Below are 15,542 nucleotides of genomic sequence, written 5' to 3'. Positions count from 1 at the left end.
TTTAAACCAAAACTTCAGAACTCTGTGGGAGACAGGCTTACCAGCATGCCACTGTGTTGCCTGGGGCTAATGTAATCATCATTTTATGATTTTTAAGTATGACGAGCCCTTCTCCAAAATCCGTTTAGTTTATTTTGAGAAAACAAATAACATTTACTGAGTCACTTCAATTAATAATTGCAGAATAGCATGGCAAGATTGTTTTATTCTTTTTAACATTCAACAATATTAACTCATGCTATACCCTTTTGAGGTCCTGTCTAATGTAACCGAGCCACTGCTCACCATATGCCTTTTGTTTCCGTGGCGACCAGATACAGAGCTACTACTACTAGTACTTATTTTGCATTTTCGCTCATGGTGGCGGCACTTCATTATCAAGCCAACAAATGACACTTGTTAATTCAAGTGTGAATCTGTGCATGTGGTGCATGCAATGGACATATTGGAAAACACAAATTTGACTAACCACCACAGCGACATTTTCACAGAGCGCAAAACACAATAGAATGGCATGTATATTTGGTCTATTTTATTCTTTACCACCTGTATGACCAGGTGTTGTAAATACTTTTGTCCAAATGGTGTATCTGGCAGAATGGGAAAAAAAAGTCACCTTCAAAAATGTTGTTTCAAACCACAAAGTGAATGAAATTTTCTCTGAAATGATTTGTATCTTGTCGTGTATTTTTTTTTGTGCTTTCTCTTCTCTCTAGAAGTGAGTTGAAATGTAAAGGAGGAGAAAAAAGGAGATGTGGAAGGAGAAGTGAAGAAGAGAGAGGGCCAGCTGCAGTGTGGGCAGGTCTGTAGGGTGAGTAGGGAACGGGAGCGCTTTAGAATGAAGCAATATGGGATCGACTGGATGGATTTTTCGACGCTGCTCGATTGGCGGCTTGAGATGAGATGTGGACTGACCTGTGTGAGATCGGGGCTGTCGCCCTGATCTATCCCAACTTGCTGTGTCACAAAAAAGGAGGGAGAGGGGGAAGGGGAATGGGAGGTAGGAGGAAGGGAGGTAAAATAAAAATGAACCAAATGTCGTAACAAAACGAGGAGTAAAGCAAACAGACTACAAGGTTTTTTTTAAAGGAGGGTGGAGAGGGATAAAGGTGTGTGGAGGAGGAGGAAGAGGAGGAGGAGGGAGAAAGAAGAATCAAACCCGAGCATTCATTACTCCATGCAGAGGCTGAAACAAAGAAAAGACAATACGGGAGGAAGGGGGGAGGGCGCATGCACACGCCTACAAACACCGATAAACTGTACACACGCACACATACACAATAATACATGTGCACATACACACTATTTAAAATGAATGCTGCAAGGCGAGACAACAGGTCACGTGACATCAACTAATGTTGACTTTGAACGCAAGAAGAAGAGGGTAGGAACACGCACACATACACACACACTGAAGTTAAGACATGAATGGCTCCTTCAAGTCAACGTTAGTCTACTTCCCAAACCGTCTTCCGAAATGGGAGCAAAAAGCAAGCGGTGAGGATGCCTTCTAAGTGCGAGGACTAACTAACTGGGAAGTCACGAAAGAGAAAGAAGACAGAAGGATAGAAAAGGCAAAGAGGCTTGGACATGCAGTGCAGGCTTTTTAAACAGGTAGCGCTCCAGGGCTTCCTCCAGTGGACGCTCTTTGTCAGTGTCCAGCTGACTCAGTTTCTCATAAAAACAGATTACTAAACTATTCGACATAAAGCAATGTCTCTTTCAGGTTTAATTCACATGCTTTAGTTGTTCTAGTGATTTTTCAGTTTCCAGAATCATCAGGCAAGCTAACAAACAATTCATAGGAATCAAATAAATAAGAATTAGATCTAAAAAAAGAAATAAATAAATAATTTATTCCCATCTTTAGACACGTTGACGCCTTTCATCATCAACTTGTCAATTTTAAAGCAAGTAAAATGGTGACCTATATTAAACTTTTGGTTCATGTTTTTACGATTCACCTGTTGGGTCATAATCCTGAAGAAAAAATCCACATTTTTCTAAAGTGGCCTTCAGCCAACATTTCCACCCTCTCCTCCTCATCCATATCTCCTACCTCGGAGACCCCTGCCCCCGTCCTAAACGTTACCTCGGCCACTTTGAGAAACTCAGACAGTTTGGTCATCCTGTTGAGGAAGGTCTTGTAGAGCTCCAATGCCTCTTTGCACTGGTTCTTCTTCATGTCAAAGTACTTCTCTGTGTAGGGAGGGTCACAATATGAGCACTGTCACATGACGTCGCCATCACACGTGACACAATGTTGAGTTATTTCCACAATTTAGAACAGTTCACAGGTGTCTGTCCTGCTTGCCTCAAAATATCCCAAGGCTCAACATCATGCAGATTTCGCAACAAGCATCAGATACAGGCCCCAGGTAGAAGCGAGTTGTCTCTTCTTATAAAATATTGGTAGTACAATTACTAGTATTTTAAGCTGGTAACCCATTTCTAGGTAGGTTTAACTCATCAGCAGGGGTATTTTCTGGATCCATTGTGCTGGGTTAACTCCTCAACCCAATATGCTGGATACAAATAACCCAGCATTGGCTTCGTCCCTTTTTAATGCAGCACTAGGTTTGCTATTTCACCCAGCATGGAGTACCTTTGACCGAGCCATTTTAAGACTGCTCTGGGAATTTATTTTCATTGTCTGCAGTTACAGTTCACTTGCATCGGGGCTGAATGGTGGCTGTGACCCACCAGATCCTACTTATGGAACTCTAGAGGCAGTCAGTTGTTCTCCATTTTGGAATCTGCATTACTGCCACTTTCCAGACTGGGGTGGAAAAGCATTGACCAGCCAATCATGACGTGCGTAGTACAAACGTTTCAAATTGATCCAGCTTGGCTCAGGTTGGACTCAAATTGTGTAGGTCATACCTAAAGAAGTGGCCAATGACTACGTGTACTGTGCGTAGATTTTACCCAGCATGTTGATGACGCCCTCGTTATACGCGGCAAACAACCGTATGGAATCTTTAAAGAGCAGCATGAAGGCAGTGTTGATGACGCCGTTGCTCAGCTCGTTGGAGTTGGGCTGCAGGTTGGAGTTTATTCACACATGGTCAGGCTAAATGGTGTCATTGCACCGGATGATGCTGCGGTTTTGTATCATGTACTACCTGGAAATCCAGCAGTGCATCCAGCTGGTTCTGAATGATCGGCAGCGTCTTAATCAGTTTGTCTGTGTTCATGGTGCGCATCACGCCGTCAGCCCTGGTGACACACACACACGTTATTAGCATGCTTCCCGTTTACGTGCTTAATACATACTGCATGTGATGTCCTGATTAAAAAGTGGCATAACTGATTTTGAGGGGGCGGTCTTATGCGAATAAGCTTCTGCCTCTCCTGTTGCGGGGCCAATTACAGGTATAGCTTTTGTTACCATGACAACTGGGGCGGAGCTTCGTGCTCCAACTAGGCGAGCCAGCGACTGCTTGCCCAGAGTGGGGAGAAAAAAGCCAGCACTCCACAAAAGAGTAAAATCATTAATTGTATTTTCACTCATGGAGGCAGCACTTCATTCCTAGCCAAATTAGTCTTTTGTGGAATCTGTGCATGTGGAACTAGCTTTCATATAGTATCACTTTATTCTCATTTCTCTGGTCGAGGCAGTGCTTCATCACCAAACCGCCAAATGACAAGTGTTAGAATCAGAATCAGAATCAGAAATCCCTTTATTGTCATTGTACTTAAGTGTGCAATTAGTGTTCATAATGAAAAACATGACTGATCAAAAGCTCTTAATAGGAAATCGCACACAAACTGATCTCTTTAGGTGAAGGTAATCCATGAGTTTGTTATTGTGTTTGTGTCAGAGAAAGTGTATTACCCTCGCTTCATCTTGGTGAAGTCCACCGCTGCTAACCGGAACGACATGGCTTTTTCGTTCAGGTAGCGACTGTATCGTCTGATAAAGGTGGACATGTTGTATCCTGAAGGGATTGGTGGTTAGGAGGTTGAGTTAGTGTTAGAAATGAACACCAAACCCATCTAAGCACAGCACTCACTTTGTGTGTACCTCATTAAAGTCTAACCAAATACCCCTGATTGATTAGGTGTGTCCCAATACTTTTGCCCACACACTGCTGACTTATCGACAGCGTTACAGTGCCGGGAAGAGACAGGAAGTCACTCATTGGGCAGAAGAGCTCTGCTGAGTCAAAGGGGGTCATAAATCACCTTGTAGCGCGGCCTTATCGAGAAAGTTGTTGAGGTTGAAGAGCGTGTTTCTGGAGGCGACGTACTGCATCAGTCTCTGGGAAAAGAGAGAGAGAAAAGAGAAGAGGGAAAAGTCGACGACGTGCTCATGTTCCGCGTCGTTACGTCTGTCGCAGACAGGAGTTTATGAGCGAGAGGTGTCATTTGTCCACATAAAGACCTCAATTCTTCGGAACGACTTTTAAGGGTTTGGGCCTAATAAAAGGCTCGGTATGTAAAACGGCACCGAATGCACTAAAAGTCGTGCACCAGCAACTACAATATCTGCATTCATTATCCCTGCACTGTCATATTATTTGGAATAGCATAGTTGTCACATAAATGTAGACGTACTAAGTAATAATAGTTAACATGGTTCCTTGGCACCAAGATTCTAGATGGCATCAAAGCTCCACTTTTATCTTAGGCAGTGCCTTAATGACATCTTGTTGCATTTTAGGACATTTCAGAGAGGCCATCAAACTGATAATCCGAAAGATTTTTTGCAAATTTTGCCAAGGGTATTCCAAAAAAAAATCCACTTTATATGTTTATTTGTGAGCAGCAAACAGGGTGGTGTGCAACGCTGTATTTTGTTTAATCATGAAAAGTGTTGGACAACAAGTAAACTTTGCTCAAAACTCAGCTTGTGACAGAGTTCCATTTTTATGGTGACAACGTTTCCCTAATTTGTAAGTCAGAACATAGTCTTACTATTACCTATGCTAAGGCAGCAGTTACAGAACAAATGGAAATACTGCGGCGGTATGATGTGATATTCTTACGCCGCTGCGATAACTTAGTTGTGCGACTTTTGCAACCTTGAAACATCACTTTTGGGGACTGTAATAAACCAGGACCCCTGCATTTAATGATGAATGTATCAATCAACTAAAAGTTGAATGTGAATCTTCAAAGAAGACATAAATGAATAATTGTATGTCTCAGTTTTCAAATACAAAATCATCCTACTGTAGAAAGATTGTACAAAGCACAATGCTAACTATTTATGGATGTGTGTATGGGTGTGTTTGACGTTCAATGTCCTCACCTCGTTGCCGTACATCATGAGGTGATGCGTGGCGATAAGCGCCTTGAAGACCACGATCCAGCTGTTGCTAGCCGTGCGCTCCAGCAGCGTATCCGCCAGGTGAGGGATGCTAACATTCAGCTCGTTGGTGCAGTGGATCAGGTCTGCATTATGGAATGCAAAAGAACAGAATAAGCCTTGATTAGTCCCCCAATGGGGAAATTAGGATTTTACAACAGCAAAGTGAACGGAAGAAGCACACAAGGATAATAAAAATCCATACATCTATGTATGTATTTACTACATCAGGTAGTAGGTGGGGCAGCTGTACTGGAATCATATATACTATATTTTTATATTGGAATGTCAAAAATAGTCAGCATTCTACTGTATGTAAATATATGCGTGCATCTACAACTGTTAATGCTTACACACGGTTTAGACGACGGATTACATACTGCATAGATAGTAAAACAGAGAGATTAGCGTGCTGCAATAGTCAACTGTATACAAACTATATGTGCATCAAAAACCTGTCTACTGCTTATGGATACAGAACTGCTTGTATATGGATAACTAGTACAAAATATATAATAGAGGAAAGCAGAAAGACTCAATAGAAGCATTTCATGGAGCGTCAAATATATATAATTTGTCGACTGATTACTAGGTTTTATAGACAGATAACTATATATATATATATACCCTCGCTACTTCGCGGTTCACCTTTCGCGGGTTCAGTGCTTCGCGGGTCTAAAAAATATTCAGGGGCATTGTAGTTTCGCCGAACGGCACGACGGGGCGCTGGAGCGGTTAGACGGCCGGCGTGCGCCGAAGAAGAGCGTGGGCGAAGAGGAGAGTGGACGAAGAAGAGCACGTTCCCCTGGGCACGAGCCGGGGCGACGTTTCGCGCGGTTCGGACCGTACGAGAGCTCCGGAGGAGGCCGGCCGGCGTGCGTGACAGTTACGCCAAATAGGAGCACCTTCCCCGGGCACGGGCGGTGTCAAGCGGCCCCTAAATTTAACCGAATGGAAGCTCCGGAGGAGGAGGGCATGCTCGCGTCACAGTTAAGCCGAATAGGAGCACCTTCCCCGGGAACGGGCGGGGCGAAATGAAACAACCGAACAGAGACACGCTTTGGGGGAGCAGGTCCGGCGTGCGTGACAATTAAGCCGGAGAGGAGCACCTCTTCCGCCCGGGCACGAGCGGAGCGCGAGGCTGTCAGTTATGAATGAATAAATAAATAAATGAAGAATGCCACCTTTCATTTCACAGGGCACACCGGACGGCGTACCAGCAGGTAAAAGTCGAAGTAATTAAATAAATACAAAAAGAAGTAATTGAATAAATACAAAAATAATGGCTGGGGAATAAAAAACTAATAAGTTTTCATAATAATTTGTTTTTTTTTGTTATAACATGAATTTCACTCTCTCTCTCTCTACCCGTGTATATATATAAATATATATATATATATATATATATATATATATATATATTTTCTTTTTTTTTAAGCATTTTTGAAGGTGTGCCGCTACTTCGCGGATTTACAGATTTCGCCGGTGGTCTCGGTCCCCATTAACCGCGATAACCGGGGGTTTACTGTATTATATATATATATATATATATATATATATATATATATATATATAGAGAGAGAGAGAGAGAGAGAGAGATAGATAGGGCTGTCAAAATTAAAGCATTAAATCAGGTGGTTAATCCAAAAATGTTTAACTCAGTTAAATATTTTAACTCAATTAACTCCGTTTGATTTACTTAAGAAATAATTTGCATACTTTGCAAATATTGTGCCATATTAGCTGTACATTTTGAGCAGGTCTCAGAACAAAACACTGTATTTAAGTTACCACTGGGCCTTGCAAACCAACACTGCTGGAGTGTGGCGGTTGTGGGCAATTTTGAGAAATGTTTTGAAAATAAATGTCTGCAAAGATGTCTCCATTTAGATCGTATTCAAGAATCCAAGAAAGCTATTAGAAAAGTCTTTGAATTAAATATACTTCATATTTGGTGATTTTGCATCAATTCCAAGATATTATTCAAGTAAATATCTGTTATAAGCTTTGCAAAAAATAGTAGTTGAAAAATGTGATTAATCATGGATTTTTTTGTGATTAATTAGTTAAAAAAATTAATCACTTGACAGCACTAATATATATATATATATATATATAACTTCTTGTAGATACAGTACAAATATGTGAATGTCAGCAACAGCAATAATAGTCAGCAGTAGTGTTACATAAAAGAATTCATGCATCCAAAACTAGGTTTTAGTTTATTCATAGGTAACTGCTTGTATATACATTAGATGCGCACATTGGACGTGAATGTGAATAGCAGCAAGACTAGTCCGTAGCATTGTATGGAAGCGAGCAGTATTGTCTGCAACAACAACAAAGATGCATTGTGAGAGGGGGAAAATAGACATACAGAGATTAACGAGTACGGGCTGACATTTACGAGGCTTTAAGCTCCACCTCTTTACTTTCTGTTAGCTATTGTGGAGGAAATAAACGGGTCGCATGCCAAAGTCATCATTTATGAGGGGAGTACTGTGATGTGTACGTCCATACGGGTTCATTACAAGAAGACCAATCGATGAGCAAATGATTGTTTAACAATATGTGAGATACAGGCAGAGGAATTGGAGCTGCATGGACAAATTCATTGGCTGGCCATAACTCCAATGCTTTCTTTCACCAACTGCGTCAATAGAAAATCCCGGCAGAAGATGGAGAGTTACATTATAAAGTCAATCCAGTGACGGCACTCAATCGACATGCCTCGACGCATAAAGGAGGAAATGAATAGGCCTGCGATGAATAATTAACCTCATTTTTTTTCCCCTCTCGTGGAGATGAAGAGAAACAAAACCCGAGTTGACTCCCTACGTCTTGCCCTCGCGAGACGTCCATCCGGCATGTGTGCAAAAAAGCAAAATGACAGAACGAGTGCCTTAAACATGCTTATTCTGATGATAGTCCTCATAGAAATGCACTGCTGCATACACTTAAGTAGGCCACATGCATAATGACAATCAGGCCAAATCTGAGCATTTTCCCGCTCTTAGATCAAAGTGAGCAAAGGCCCAATTGTCATGTATCCAAATGATTGTCCTGAACGATTATCCCCTGGTGTGTTGTGTCTTAAGTAGGATTTTCCTTCGTCTGCTTGGAAAATGGGTCAATATTTGTAAATGTTAAACGTCTTTAATATGAACGCAAATCTTGTGCGGGTGTTCAACACCGAGTTGAGATTATTGAAAATCACAGTAAAACGCGCCATGTTCTCCAACTGGCTTTCTTTTGCTGTGCCAAGACTGACCGGTAAGAGGCAGCATGGTGACGCAGTGCACCGGAAATTAAAAGAAAAAGAAACTGCAAAAATAGGCTAACTGTTGTCTTAACTGGAAACCACATTGCGCTGTCTTTCCATCTATCAAAAAAAATTAGGTAACGGTGATGTAATGATTTCTGTTAAAAGGTCCAACGTTTCTCTGTTGCTCTCTCAACGTGGTTAAGGTGACATTAATGTTAACAGTGAGAACGCAAGTTCCAGATTTACTATTCACCATCGCTTAAGTGTGGCTTTTTTTTATATGGCGTCATTCACGTCATGAATTGCTTCCCCTTTTCTCACGATCACAACACACTTTTTACAACCTACCACGACACATACTGTTGATACCTACACATCAAGTGTGAGGTGCCTAAACTTGGCATTTCTCTCCTTTGTAATAAATGTGACAAGCAGAGATTCACACCCTAATCTTTATCTTCGACTCAAAAGCAGTGCTGATCTGTTTACTCTCAAACTATACATAAAAAAGGGAATATGTGTATATTTAAAGCTATCCAAAAAAAAATGCCTCAAGAAGGCCCTGATAGCGTCACTACTGTCTTCTGCTTTGCGTACAAACCATAAAAAGTAAATTTTTCATGTGTCCTCCTTCAATGTAATTTCTTATCATTCATTTACATGGAAATTGAGATGTCGGTGTCTGATTAATCTATTCAAAAAACATCATCAAGCCGTATGTGCGATATCACGCTGTGCAGTAAGCGGCCACTCCCGGCCCGATGACACGTTGAATCGGATCCTGGTTCTGTCGCCCATCGGAGTGGCCCCAGCTTAATGAAATCCCATTTACTCGGCGTGACGTGCTCATCATTCGCCACGCTTTGTAAATAGTTGTGAGGGTTTAAATAGTCACTGAGGCTATCTCTCTTTGTCAAGGTCACGACACCAAGATGGTGCTGATGAAAGCTCGCTTCGACCGGGTTAATGAGCAGCAAAGCATGCAGAGACAACAATGAATCATGGCTTTAGTGCAATATGTCACTCGGCCTGGTGAGGGTGGATCCATGCCTCCATGGGGACGGTATAAAAATAAATAGATTTTTATAAATTCCTCAGACATGAATGCAAAAACATTGCATGATTTGGAAACAGTTCGGCAAGTAACAAATGCTTAACTCTCTCAATAAGTTCTGCTTTTTCTTTCGCTATTTTTTCTTTCGCTGTGCTAGCTTTGTGTGTGGCCATTTTTTGTATTGTTCTTATGTAAAATGACCTCAAAATGTATCTCTCATGACATTTTTTCTTATATTGCAAATAGTATAATCATTCATTTTCTATATTGTTGTGCAATTAGCCATTAATCACCTCTTTCATGAATTCATATTATGTGACATTTCTCCCCTGTCTATAAACCCCCTGAACGAAAAGAAACACAAAAAAAAGCACAAATTAAGTGTTGAGTTTAATTTGAGTCGAACAATTGTTCCAAAATTGACCGATTCAATTTAGTAAATTACAAGGAGTTTGTCATTATCCACACCGCTTATCCTGTACAGAGGTCCAGCTGACTACGGGCAAAAGGCGCACCACACACTGAACAGGTCGCCGGCCAGTCACAGGGTAGACATCGACATCATCACAGAGTGGGAACCGATCCCACATCCCACGCTGCATAACAAGGAATTTCAAAATTTTATTTGCGTGGGTTTCAAATTCAATTGACCAAAAATAGCCAGGATGGAAACAAAATGTACAATTTGATATAAAGTGTATAATATTGATTATATATTAAAAATAATAATAAAAGCTGAAGTTGCAAATGCCTAAATCAGAAAAAAAATAGCCAAGTTTTGTGACATTTGCATTAATACAGTTTAAGGCCAGCATGGAACCTAGAGGGTTAAATCTTAAATAAGGACTCTTAACAAAAGAATATACATAGGGAGTTACATGGGAGAGTGAAGATTGGCGAGCTACCGTGAAGTCCAGTCAATGTAGTCGCTAACGCTTAACATTAGCATCTAGCGTGCCTTCTGGTTCTTGCTAGTCCTAGCTACTAGCATTTTTTTATTCACCAACTGGCTCGATATGTTTTGCCAGTGCTTGTTTGTAAAGTCTCTATTAATGCTAACCGTAACATTACATTGTTACTATACTTTTGGTTTGCGTCTTTTGGGGGCTTTTTTTGTGACATAATTTCAAAAATCACATTTAAAAGTAGAAGACTATATACTGGAATTCAGGCCGAAGAGACTGGGTGCTAGACAATGGCCACTAGCTAGCTGCGCTGTCATGTCGTATCCAAGGATATGTTTCACACATTTACACTACATTAGCAGTTCCATTCTTTCTACGCTGGTGCGCATGACTTTTACATTTTGTTTGGCTTTTTTGGTGCAATATTCCCCTCGAAATTTGAATATACCGCAATGTTTTTGGAATGTGGGAAGAAGTCCTTGCATGCACAGAGGGAACATGCAAACATCACACAGCAAAGTCATAGGCAAGATTTTAGATTTGCTAACTAGTCCACTGTACTGCCTGGCATAGTGTTTTCTTCTTTCAGTATTACATTGGCTACTGATTTTTACCCTTGTACATCTATTAAGAACATTAAAATGTTACTCAGAACATTGCTTGTACAGTTAATAAAAAAAAACCCGTTGTGCTGCATTGTTTGCACTCGTCTGCAGCAAAGGGATGTGTTTTTTAATCCCCCTCGACAAGAAGCCAGCGTCTCATTATTTTCATCCCCATTGATTCTGTTCCATTTGCAGGCGAGAGCGATTCTTTAGCAGAAGCAAGTACGCATCTCCTCTTTATGATCCCATTTAACGAGGCGAGCTGAGCGGGAGCAGACTCGTCTCATGAATTGTTGCTCAAAGACACAAAGACTGCCTCGTCGGGGGGCTTCCTTTACATTCTCCGTGATCTACGGAGGGACGAACCCACGCAGCCGGCTCATTGCAAACACACCTCTTCCCCGTGTCCTTGCCTGACCTTAAAAGCCCATCTAAGTGTTTCAAACGGAAACGAGAAAACAAAAGAGTGTGTTGAGCCAAGCATGCAGTCCCAACTTAAAGCTTCTAAACCCACTAATGGTCAGAATTAGTCAGATCACAAGCCAAAACCTCATGTAGCCTCTTGCCGGCTCGTTCAATCAGAAAATCGGTGTGATTCCAAGCGTTTGGAAGCCGCCCCGGTGATGAAACGTCCTCTGAAAAGCTCCTTGCGTCTGCAGTGACATTTACTGGTTTGAAGGTGGATGGTCTTATGTTGTTTAGTAACTGTGAGGCCACTAAGCTTAGGGGTCAGAACAACAATAAAGGACTGAATTCAATGAGCGAGCAGCACTTTAACAGTTCGCCTCATTACGGATGGAATAGAATCATTCGTTACGTATTTGATTTTCTTGTCATCTTGTCACTGGACACAGCATTAGGTCACTTTTAGAGCTAGCTGCCCTATTTTTAATGTCATTATTGCACAATATACTTCAAATAGACACAGTGTCTCAATTAGTGGGTCTGTCTCCTATCCACCTAAGACAAATAAACGCCTGCCTCTAATAGACACTTCCCTGCCTCAGGAAGAATAACGCTAACTTAAATCACAGTGTCTAAATATTTTACAATAGAGTTAACAGCTGATCCTTTTTCAACTATGCTGCTAACCAAAACAGCACCAATCCAATCACATCTCTCAGAATGATAATTTCCCCATTGTGGGACTAATAAAGGACATCTTATCTTATAAACACATATCTCAAACAGACGCCTCACTTTTCCATCCCAGAAAAAAAGCACATTTCGTAAACTCCATAGCTAAAATTGTTAACTGCTAAAGCCTATTGTCGCTCCATCGAAATGCACAGATGCATATTTCTCAGACAAAAAAAACACATCCCCATTCCATTCACGAAAAACATGTGATCTGTATAAAATCTCAGTTCATAGAGGCTATAATTTACACACAAATGACTCAATTTGAACTCCATTATTAACCAAAACAGCAGCACCTACCAAATCATGTCTTTCAGACAAATTCCTGTAACAAACACCTTCCTTCTTGCATTAGGAAAAAAAAAACATACATATCAAAGTTTTGTTTACACTCAAACCAGTTAACTGCTGTGTCCATTTGAATTAATTGCTACCCGAAGCAGCTGCACAGACAAAGAAACGGCACCCATTTCCCATGAAAAAAAAACAAGGAGTAGTTATGTGTTATGTTATTTTGACTCATTATACTGATTCGCTAACTGCTGATCCCGTTTCTAACCAGAACCGCGTCAACGAAGCGCGTGTCTCAAAGAGATAAATGCCTCCCTCGAATTGAGGCCTCCATTTTATCATCAAGCTAAAAAGGATCATGTCTTTGATATTCACACACACAAAGCTCTTCACAGATGAGTGTTATTGAGCTCTTTCAAAGATAGATAAATTACTTCCTCGAATACATACCTCTCTTTTCCCATCAATAAAAACTGACCAGGTAGCGATTGTAGTTCATTGACACGATTGTTGACACAAAAATAGTTAACAACAGAGTGCATTTCAATTCTGTTGTCAACCAAGACAGCAGTACGTCTCTCAGACAAATAAAATGTCTCGCTCGAGTAGACGCCTCCCTTTTCCGATATGGGGAAAATAAAAAAAAATCATAATTCTCAGATGGTATTGTTTAGCACACACTGCTGAGCCCATTTTAACTATATTACTCACCAAAACAGCAGTACTTACAAAAGTGCATCGCCCGGACAGATTGAATTGTGAAAACGAAACGAGTTCCCTTGTGTAGTTATAGATTTACATTCACACCACTGGACTAATCTGAATCTTGTGAACCTTACATTACATGTTATGCAAAGTTGGGGTTCAAGCCAAGATCTCCTGATTGTGAATCAGATGTGCCAACTAGGTGTTGCCTAGAATAGTGTTTTGAAATGGCACTCTATATTGGACAGAATAATTAGAATGTAACAATTAAACAATTTGTTCATCATGATTCAATGTTTTATTTCAATGTATTGTGCTGCTCCTTCTTGTGTGCTTGCCTTGGCCGCCGGGAGGCAGTGTAATGCAGTCATACAGACACAAACAAGTAAGAATTACAACAACTTTCAGATTTCAGTCAGCTGCTCTATTATTTGTCATTATTTTGCAGAGGATAAAGAATATATGCATGTGAGTGTTGTGATATAGTCTGTTCACGTTTAAGTTCACATATCCGTTGCTAAATGTTTTGGTTTTTTCTGCTTTGTGTTGCGATCTAGCTTCAAATACGCCAGCACTTGGGGAAAAAAAGGAGCAATTGTGGGACTGTGAGGCCCTCACATGTGGGCAACAACAGCCACAGTAGCTAAAGGATAATGCAAGCCATTTATTGAAGAGGATAATAAGTCAAAGGCACAATGCAAAATGGCAATACTTGCAAAGAAGTGCTTCAGGCAAAGGTGCTTCATATGATCACCTGCACCAAGCCACACCCCTTAAAGGCTCATGAACTCAAATACAGTACATGCATTAAGTACACGCTTTAAAACCAGTTTCTTTCTTTACATTCTCCTGTTTTTTTGTTTTACTTTACAGTGTTATTTTTCTTAATTAAAAATATTTTATTAAGAATTTTTCAAGTCGTTTAATGCGTGACATTTAATTATCTCTTACCGGAGCCCCTGTAGTGGTCAATGCATCCAAATAACCAGTTTAGAGGTCAAATCCTCAACACATTTTAATTTCTTTTTCGGAACGGATTCATGAAATTTCAATTCATGTCAAAGGGGAAAGTTGATTCCTTTGTAGGGGTGTGTGATTTATTATACCTGTGCACTCCATCCATGACATGCAGTCTTTTTTTGCGGGCCCTAAAAAAACGCCTCATAACCTAATAATCCTTATATATGCCAGGAATACACACACACACGCACACTTACACACGCACACGCACACATATGGATGCATGCTTAGGCAATTAGTAGTGTGCAGATAAGGACATCTCTCTCTCTCTCACACACACACACCCACACACACACATGCATAAATGATAGTAATGCACCAGTGGACAGTGAACTTGAACGTGAAGGATCGGAAATGATGCAGGACTTCATGATATTGTATTTAGGCCTCAGAACACATATAGTGGATGGATGGTGCCTAATTAAAAGACAAATACAAAGGACGAAAGGCGTCCTTTTTGTGTGCGTGGACCGTGCGTGCACTGATGGCATTTTGCGTGTATGCGTTTTCACCTACAGTCAAGGTGCTTCTTCTTGGGTCCGCTCACTTCGTGCGTCGTGGCCTTGCAAACGGCTTTGCTGATGGCCGAGCCGCTCATGCTGTGCTGCGCGGCGGCGATCCGGTCCGTCAGAGTCGGCCCGGACATGGTGGAGGAGGAGCGGCTTCGGATGGAGCCTGGAGGAGGTGACCGGGATGGGGGGGAGTAGTAGTAGAGGACGATCAAAATGTCTTTAGTGGAGGGGAGGAGGAGGAGGAGGAGGTGGGTAATGCCCTCTGCGAGGATCGGCCGTCTCTGCTAGGGGAGGATGATGGCAAGAAGGAAGAAGAGGGCAGCGTACAGCCACGAATCATACGTTCGGTTTAAAAAAATAGACAGGAAAAAAAAAACTACATTTGACTTAATAGTAAGGCATTCGGAATGAAACAAAGCTGAGCGCCAGAACGTCCCGGGTGTCCCTGAACGCACCTCGGCCGATGCTGATGAGAGTGCGAATAAGGCTCGCGAAAAAAATAAATAAAATGAAATCAGCAAATCAACACAAAATCGTCCATGATTTAACTCTCCTCCGTCAAAATACGAAAAAATGACATTTTTAGACTTCCTCTTCCTCGCGTTCCCGCTCAACGTCTCCCGCGTGCACAACGTTCGCTTTCTGCAGCCGGTCTTCTTACAAAAGCCTGAATTCCTCTATAGAGGTCGCCCCATAGGCTGGAGATGCGCGTGCGTGTGCGCGTGCGTGTG

General features: G+C 41.4%; 1 protein-coding gene across 2 annotated transcripts in view; it reads right to left on the bottom strand.

Annotated features, from left to right (window-relative positions):
- Positions 1 to 15,542, bottom strand: part of LOC148319771 (phosphatidylinositol-binding clathrin assembly protein-like) — a 26,626-nt gene extending 11,084 nt beyond the window's left edge. The window contains exons 1-8 of one of the 2 annotated variants that reach the window (XM_088278836.1): positions 14,816 to 15,542; positions 5,258 to 5,400; positions 4,189 to 4,264; positions 3,839 to 3,941; positions 3,126 to 3,219; positions 2,929 to 3,040; positions 2,093 to 2,199; positions 916 to 957 (exon numbers count right to left, since the gene is read on the bottom strand). In XM_088278836.1, coding sequence (XP_088134962.1) covers positions 916 to 957; positions 2,093 to 2,199; positions 2,929 to 3,040; positions 3,126 to 3,219; positions 3,839 to 3,941; positions 4,189 to 4,264; positions 5,258 to 5,400; positions 14,816 to 14,945 — 807 coding nt within the window. In that variant the 5' untranslated portion in view covers positions 14,946 to 15,542. The remainder of the gene's footprint in view (positions 1 to 915; positions 958 to 2,092; positions 2,200 to 2,928; positions 3,041 to 3,125; positions 3,220 to 3,838; positions 3,942 to 4,188; positions 4,265 to 5,257; positions 5,401 to 14,815) is intronic. The other variant, XM_088278837.1, reaches the window with a different exon arrangement.

Source organism: Idiotropiscis lumnitzeri, chromosome 17 (genome assembly GCF_059441095.1).
Source record: "Idiotropiscis lumnitzeri isolate Australia: NSW breed Sydney's pygmy pipehorse chromosome 17, RoL_Ilum_1.0, whole genome shotgun sequence".
Lineage (NCBI taxonomy): Eukaryota > Metazoa > Chordata > Actinopteri > Syngnathiformes > Syngnathidae > Idiotropiscis > Idiotropiscis lumnitzeri.
The sequence above is the reverse complement of the archived record's forward strand: the minus strand, read 5'-3'. Positions and strand labels throughout refer to the sequence as shown.